This window comes from Diuraphis noxia, unplaced genomic scaffold (assembly GCF_037042655.1).
Source record: "Diuraphis noxia isolate RWA-SAM2 unplaced genomic scaffold, SU_Dnox_SAM2 contig0004, whole genome shotgun sequence".
In the NCBI taxonomy this organism is placed as follows: Eukaryota; Metazoa; Arthropoda; class Insecta; order Hemiptera; family Aphididae; genus Diuraphis; species Diuraphis noxia.
Genome location: NW_028301714.1, coordinates 11,620,660 through 11,629,371, shown reverse-complemented (window position 1 = coordinate 11,629,371; position 8,712 = coordinate 11,620,660). Strand labels below are relative to the sequence as shown.

The window sequence follows — 8,712 nt, the reverse complement described above, 5'->3', positions numbered from 1 at the left end:
CGTAGTTTTTTGTGTTAATAGTTATATTCCAAGTCTAGACATAATGATGAATTTCATTATAACCTTACTTGGGAGTTGTTCATATGATTCTATTTATTATTCAATTACTGTTATTTACAACTTGGTCTATAAACAAGAAGTAGAAATAGTTAGAAAAATTTCAGTCATCCAAAAACAAATTAAAATCATGTTTAAACATGAATAAATTAAAATAAACACTCTTTTGTACAAAATGATTGGGATTGTGGAGTAAATCATATTTTAATAAACAATCAACTTAAATTTACAGCATTATTAAAAAAGAAAAAAACTAATCATAATATTATCCATAGAAAAAACCTACAACAATAATGTATCATTTGCTTAAAATAATTCAATATGTCGTTACTTAAATGTCGTGTAAAATAAAAATATTTAATATGCGAAAAGTCTAAAGCGTATTGCCATCATAATAAAAAAGTATAATGCATACATTCAATATGTGGAAATAAAAACATTTCATACGCCTTTCTATAGTATTCAAGCGAAATATTAATATAGCCATCGATTATGGTCGACGAGAAAAAATGCGACGGTCGTTAAACACGATTATTAAATTAATTAATTATCAATATAATTAGCAAATATTATTGCATTATTTGTCGCATCATGTCGAGGTCAATTGAATCAATAACGCTGTTCGTGAGCACATTTTTTTTAATTGAAAATATAATATCCGTACAACTTACACAAGTACAACAAATATATGAATAAAAATATAATATTTTACAGAATTATATACTTTTTTTAGGCACAATCCACGCGATCTACCAAACTATCTACTCTCAATGCACTTAAATATTATTATTAGTTTCTTAAAATGTAAAAGTAATCAAGGTCGCTTGGCACTACTAAATTGTGATAATTTATCTGCGCAGAAACTGCATCATAATATTATATTAACTGCAGTGGATTGTCATAGTTTTATTTTGATTTGAGTATACATCACATTAAATGAGAGCTCATTACGACACGTCTGCTATATACAGTGTAAACTTAAAACAAAATTGTATAATATTACTTAACGTATCTTATAAATTAGAGTATACTGTCTATAATATAATATTGATTGACATTTGACGGTTCACGTGAGAATTAATGATATTTGCGAAAACACCGTAAAGACGCGAAACGCGCGTGTAGAAAAATACAAAAAACATGATAAATAACTTAATATAAAATGCAACTACCCACACCTGGTGGGCCACAGCTGATCGCTTCACCACTCCCAAGTAAAATCGCCCTTTAATGTATCATTTGAAAATGTTTTCAAAAATAATAGATTCTTAAACTTTTTATGAACTTACCAGCTGCAGCAAAAGGTATAACACAATTCGTAGTTAAAAATGCAAATATGGGTGTTCTCAGGTATCGTATTCATAATATTATGATAAATATTAAATATATATACAACCTATACCCACTCGTGTGGTTTTTGTTATTGTTTTTGTAGACTTATTTATAGCATATTAGGTATTATAATATAATAATATGTTTCATTTTGTACAGTATTTTTTTCGACGGGCGCTACTGTAGAGACGAAATCTCAAACCTTACGCGTTCAACCGACCTTCATCAGTCAGCGTCATTCGGGCTTGTGAGGACGTGTTCGATTTTCCGATGGTCGTCCGTGGCAATCGTCGAAGACTCTTGCCAGACGAGCGTCGATCCGTACTTTTTTTGGACCGACCTAACGAACTCGATGGCGTCCGCCAACAATGTCTCTTGCAGCACCCGTTCCCGTCCGAAGTCGGATGCGTCACCCTCGCGGTCCACCGGCCTGGGCATGGCATCGGCGATTATCTTGCCCAAGTTTTTCGCTAAGTAATCCAAATCCGTTGGCGCAACACTGCCAGTGCTGCTGGAACCTCCACTTCCGCTAACATTTCCACTGCCACCGACGTCGCCTACATTAATACTTATGTTGAAATGTCCAGCACTTCCACCGATATTGACAGTTCCACTGTCACTAATATTGGCAATTCCACCGTCACTGATATTGACAATCCCACCGTCAGTGATATTGACAATCCCACCGTCAGTGATATTGACAATCCCACCGTCAGTGATATTGACAATCCCACCGTCAGTGATATTGAGATGTCCACCGCCGCCGATGTCGAAAATACCATTGCTACCGATATTGCCTGCCCCGCCACTAATATTGATGTCTCCACTGGCGCCACTGACACTGCTACTAACATTGGAAATGTCCTTAGAATTCGGGAGATTTGGCCCCGAGTACTTCCAGTCCATGTTGTCGGTCTTCCGCAGCGTTTCCTTGACCGGGTCGTTTATGCGTTGGTTGACTTCCGTGCTCCACATAAAGTCCACGTGGTTGAAGTACGGGTTGTCGATCATCACGGCATCCATCAGTCTGGGCAATTGGGATTTAAGTTTCATCACGTCCTAGGCGAAAATTGCGTTACTCGTGAAATAGGCGACATAATTGTATTATTGTAGGTATATACCCAAAAAACCCACCTGGACGTCTGACACCAAGTCGTTTTTACCGTACATCAACGTGATGGGCACTTGGATCGAAGTCAGATCGTACGCGGGAGGTTCGGTAGAGTTGTACCGTTCCAAGTTAGTGACCGGACCGTAATTGAACCGACCGAAAACTCCTGCAACGAAACCAAGTTATTATAAGAGTTGGTAGGTATATAATATATTGGGTATATTTTAAAAACGAACGAACTGATGAGATAATTTGTGTTTTATTTGTCGCGAGTAGACATTCATATGATGTGTCGACATATTTTATATGTATTTTTTTAGTATCGTAAACTAAATATGGCACATACCTTTCAATTTAATCTGCGCGAAATGCTCGGGAACCATGGACGACGTTCCGGACGGAAAGTGTCCCATGATCATTGGAATCAATTTCTAAGACAAAAAACGAATGCCATCAGATACGTCAATAACAGCAACAACCACTAGTAATCGCTTTCTCGTATATTATTATGTATATAATATTGTGTATACAGCGGAAATTGCGAACAATTTATTAATATATATAATTGATATTAGAACTCATATATTTTATTACGGTATTAAAGTAGAGCGGGTCACTGCCACAAATGAGAAAAATTATTCCCCTTTGGCATAACAGTTTTTGCGTTATTTTCCCTGCACAAACGGTCGATGCAAAAATCTTTCTCATCCTCGTCTGCTCCAAAACCATTCCGTTCGTTGTTATCTTGTAAACAATCTGTACGAAAAATAGTCCATTTAATAATATTGTAAAATTTAGAATTGATGTGGGGTAATCGTTTCACGAAAACAGACGCACAAAACCCAAAAAAAATCCTCACCGCCGCGATCACTATATTGGCCCACTTAGCTGTAAAATTGAATTGCTCAGGGCGATGTGTTATTGTGTTTTATTTTTGAACACTATTGGTATCTTTTTTTTTCTTTAATTATACTGTTTTTATAATATAATAACGAAATGAGGTTATCCGTGGCATTTTGTACGTGGTGGCACCAGGACTCCAGAGAGAAAGCCAGCCAATGATTCCCCCCCCCCCCCCCCGCCCACCACTTGCGCAACTGGACTTGTCCAGTTAACCGAAAACCATCTTCGATGTTTTGACATGTGAAATGGGGCCAGCGCTTAAAAACTAACGTACCACTTGGAAGGTAATAAAAGATGATGTAAGACCAATAATTTTTATATATATTTTAATAACAAAATACAATATGATATACTTACGTTGATCAGTTTCGCATATGGAGCAATGTATTTTATCGGCGACCTTATGTGATTGAAATACGCTACCGGCGCGAGACTGATTTGCGATCGGATTTTCGACTGATATTCGGGTCTTGTCGAAGCCATGATGAAAAATACGGTAGTGCCCATGGAATAACCTATGTAATGGAGTTGCGAGGCGTTTGTCTTCATCAGGATGTAGTCGAACGCAGCCGGCAAGTCGTACGTTCCGATTTCGTGTAAACTGTAGTGTAAAAACAAAGATTTAGAACAGAATATAGGTAAATATTGCATAATAATATTGTAATATTATAGGCATTGTATAGGAATAACCGAATAAAAAGGTAATATTTCTCTTGTGATGACATTTTTAGATCCTACAATGCCGAAACGACAAACAAGCACGGTAAATAATTATTCTGAGGTGAAGTACTTGAATTTCTGAATAAAGGAATCATTTTGTTTTGTGTTTAATAAATGCTCATAATACAATATTATTAAAAATTATTGATTATTCACTAATCATTAATAACTACAAAATGCTGAAAAATATTAAAAATAATAAATATTTTAAGCCGACTGTAATGTTTTTCATAACAATAACAACCATTATTTTTTAATACATTAGTACCTTGTAAGTGCTTACCTGAAATTCCAATAAGATCTTTGCTTGTAGTTTAGTGACACGTGTTTTCTACTATAAGTGTTACCACGACTGTTTCCCAACCACACGTCGTATCCTGCATCGGCGAGTTGCATGGCTACGTATACAATAAATAATAATTAGGAACATTATTATATAATGTTTTATCATATTATACTATTATTTTCAATCGTTTTAAAACATCTGTACCAGCATTACGCCACAATAACGTGCGCTTAGCGATTATCAACAAAAATTTATTTATATTATACAATATTACTTAAACTCCCTGCTAGTCAAAACTATTTTACAAACATATTTTTTACTTATTTGTCATTGCCTCACACTTCATAATAAATTTAACATTACACTCATAAATAATATCAATAACTTTATGATATTATAAAAAGCCAAATATTTCTATAAAATATTCTATGATAAAGATGAACGTTTGTCTGTCTGTTTGTTAGCCAGAAATTTAAAAACTACTGAACCGTTTTCAATAAAGTTACATCAATATAGATTCATTCATGTTCGAGACTTTGAGGGTGTTCATGTCTTATGTTTTCTATCCCTATTAGTACCTAGCTATACAAAGGGGGTATAAGCTCAAACATATATTTAGTTTTTTGCTTACCTACGCGAAAAGAATATTATATTTTTGTTCATTTTTAGGGTGGCTATTGGTTATATATTATATTACTATCATTCGTGTAGTAGACATATTGCAAATACAATTTTTTTACAATTTTCAAATTCAAAAGTCATAATCGTTGTGAATAAAAGTTAGGTATATTAAATATTTAAATTAATGATACAAATTAAAAAAACACACATTTGACTTTTAATTTGTAATTCATAATATTTATTTATAGGGTTTATGAGTACCCGCTGATTTTTTTCCTTGTATACCTGCTTATACGTCAAATCTAATATAATATTATGACAGTATTAACGTGTTCACACATGACACATTACATGGTAAAATTCTGTTATTTTGGCGTTGTTGTCGTGGTGTCTTAATTACTCACACAGAGATGTGTTGGCTCCGCTTAGCACCCATCCGGCCGAATTCGAGAGAAACGCGTGATGGAAGAAGACAGGATGATTTCTGGTGGGTGCCTGTCCATTCTTACTTCTGGGGATGCGGTGCAATTCAAGAATGTAACCATCCTCCGTGATGACGTGGTGGATTTCGACGGCGTATCCGTTTTTCTTGATGATGTCCACCTTATATAGTACACACAATATTTTAACAAATCGAAATATTTAAGGATTACTATTATATTATATTATATATAATTTATGTACAATACAATTATAACCATAATACGATGTTATACCGTTATTATATTAACGAAGATCATAAATCAATAATATTTAATTTAACACAATAAATTGTTTTTAAGAACAATAATGCGAGTTTTGACAAACGTTTCTGTATAAAAATATTATATTATTATATATTATGAGTTTGCAAAATTTTCTATTTTCCCTGGACTTTTTTTCTTGGCTATTTTTCCGTGGATTTTTTTTCTGACTACCAATTTAGGCATTTATTGTTATTGTTATTAAACTTTTCCTTTATTATTATGCAACACCTTTCAAAAAAAAAAATGTATCTTATCCTAATGGCCAAGTTGCCGAGGGTTATTTCTTTAATAAAAAAAAAATAAATACTTACCTAGAGAACCTATTGAACCAGAATCGATATAAGCACCTATACTAGTATATTATAATAATGGATGTTTTGACGTAAACAAAAGAAAACGCAGACTGTTTTTATTAAATGCTACAAAAAATGTAAGATACGAAAACATTTTTCAACCGACACAGAAAAGTATTATAGACAAAAATATTATTATAATTGGCAGTGAACGGAGTACCTTTATATTATGCAGTTATAGCAGTCTGCAAAATGTAAACTAGTAGATCACAACCTAACTAAATATCGATTATTCGTTGGCATATTTGTTTCTCTCCTCGACACATGTGCCAGGTTTAAAATTATAATTTATGTAATATAATTAACGATGCACTAAATTATGTGTATTTATATCAATCACGCTGGTTAGTCACATATAGTTCCTATATTTACCTACAACAATATAAATAACATTTTAATAAAATGATACTATATTTATTCATTCGAAGACACCTGATGTACATCGATAATTTACAAATATATAACTTGTTTTTTATTGCTCATTTACTCGTATTGAATTTAAATAAAAAAATATTTTCTGGAATGTTCGAAGAAATATATTGAACTTTATATAACTAGCGCGGACAAAAATACTATAATAATATAAAGTCAGTCGTTAAAATGTGTCAATGGCAGTGTGCCATTTTTATTTTAAATGTATATATAAAATTAAATAGTTTATTATAAATCATCACGTTTGATAAACGATAAGGAAATTGCCTTGTGAAGTTGTGACCATTATAAACAGTGAAATTATTAATTAATTACAATATATTAACGATATTACAGGTAGTTTTATATTTACCGATAAAACAATGATGGTCAAACTTGTGCAGCATTCGATATAAGTATTTGTTTTATTTGATTCACGTGGACGCGGTTAATTGACTTAGCTCGCAAATAATTGGACTTGCACAGGTTGGTCCCAATTTGGAAATAAATAATATTTTCGAATATCAACACAAAAAAAATTTCGTTTTTTGGACCACTACCTACACTATATGTAATAGGTTAATATAAACCTAATATATATATATATATTAATATATGGAATTAATTTGACAACATTTTTGTGTGATTAGTTGCATTTTATTTTAAGTTTTTTTTTTGTTTTCCCCTGATTGTAAAAAACATAATATGTGCTTTATTGTGAATACAATGAAATACTAATTACGTAACTTGATTCCTAAATTGTATGTGGACATATATATTTTTATAATTAAATTCATACAATTTTTGATTTGGACCTTTCACTTTATTTTCACATTTTGTTGATATAATAGATTCAAATTCCTTGGTTTCAAAGCATAAAAGCATTATACATTTGTATTTTATATTTGGTTATAACTTATTACATTCTGAACATTTCAGCTGTCAACGGATAATATTTTAATTAGTTCTCATAATTATTCAATCATATATTAATTCCGAAATCGAAACGAAAATAGCAATATAGATAGATTCGATCTGTGTCGAAAAATACTCACTGTGGACATATCGAGGTTTTTGTAAATTTTCCAGGGGTACGACGACGTTTCAGTAGTGTTATCTTCGGTCGGCGATGTGGTGGTCGGCGATGTGGTGGTTACCGATGTGGTAGTCAGCGATAATAGTAAAGCACCGAACAAAATAATAGTCCGAAAAAGCGGCGACGACCGGAAACCCCGATTCGACGGCGGACAGCTTACAGTTTTCATTTTAGCAGCCTGTTCTGATATTTTTAGTTTGCGAATTTTTTTTGTCACCGACGAAACTTGCAAGAATTAGACAATATATTATTGTTATCTTGCAGTTGTTTCGAATACAATACCTTATGATATAGATCCAAAAACAACTCCTATTACAATAATATTATATACCGATCGTGGCCGTGAAATCGTAGTGTTCCGCGAGCGGTTAGGTATCTAACATTTGACGAGCTGCCAATCTCGTTACTAAGCCGATGAGTTGGTGTCCATCTCTATTTAATGACGACGTCTATCGAATTTTTCATAGATCAAATTATTATTATATTACCTACGATCTTAATTGAAGTATACACCGCGGGCCACGGTAAATAACTACTGTGCATTTGTAGGTATATAGTTATGAGTATAAAACGTCTTATAAGTACACGCATCATCGCGGTGTTCGAGTAGTGATTATACGTTATTGATGCAGTTTTTATCGTGGTTTTGAAAATATTCGCGAGTCATTAAAACACTATATCGTCGTATAATATCGCCGAAGGTGATTACAATACACGCATTTTAAAACACATGTATACATCGTATATAAGGTTTGCGGAAGCGCACAAATGTCGTAAAATTTATACATTTTATAAAAAAATCTAAATAACATTTTCAGTGATTTCAACAAAAACATTATTATATATAGTCATGTATCATAATAGCTCTTTGTAAGACTGTTTTTTTTTTTTAAATATAATATACTCAGTAAAAGTTAGTTTTTTTTCAACAGCTTCCCATATTGTTTTAATGAAAATTCAACCAGTTTTTATAGCGTCTGAACAAAAAAGATGAGACATAATATCCACTTTTTTGCATTAACGTTGGACTTTGTTAAAAATTAAAATGTTGAAGGTTAGGTATAGGAATTGAGATG

At 32.7% G+C, this 8,712-nt stretch overlaps 1 protein-coding gene across 2 annotated transcripts; it reads right to left on the bottom strand.

Moving 5' to 3' along the window:
• Positions 1–678: 678 nt before the first annotated feature.
• LOC107171771 (lipase 3-like) lies at positions 679–8,396 on the bottom strand. 2 transcript variants are annotated; one of them, XM_089227983.1, is made up of 8 exons: positions 7,596–8,396; positions 5,435–5,633; positions 4,407–4,521; positions 3,761–4,004; positions 3,095–3,256; positions 2,847–2,931; positions 2,524–2,666; positions 679–2,448 (listed from the first exon to the last, which is right to left on the bottom strand). In XM_089227983.1, exons 1-8 carry the CDS (start codon positions 7,803–7,805, stop codon positions 1,615–1,617), a joined length of 1,992 nt encoding a protein of 663 aa, XP_089084109.1. In that variant the 5' UTR covers positions 7,806–8,396; the 3' UTR covers positions 679–1,614. The 2 variants fall into 2 exon arrangements, with proteins under 2 accessions (XP_089084109.1, XP_089084110.1); XM_089227984.1 differs by lacking the exon at positions 7,596–8,396 and adding an exon at positions 6,088–6,393.
• Between the last annotated feature and the right edge of the window lie 316 nt (positions 8,397–8,712).

Coding starts and splice junctions, on each gene's coding strand:
- LOC107171771 (XM_089227983.1), bottom strand. CDS start 7,805: ATGAAAACTGTAAGCTGTCCGCCGTCGAATCGGGGTTTCCGGTCGTCG. Junction 5,634..7,595: donor AAAACCTCGATATGTCCACA/GTGAGTATTTTT, acceptor GTACTATATAAG/GTGGACATCATCAAGAAAAA. Junction 2,449..2,523: donor ACTTGGTGTCAGACGTCCAG/GTGGGTTTTTTG, acceptor ATTTTCGCCTAG/GACGTGATGAAACTTAAATC.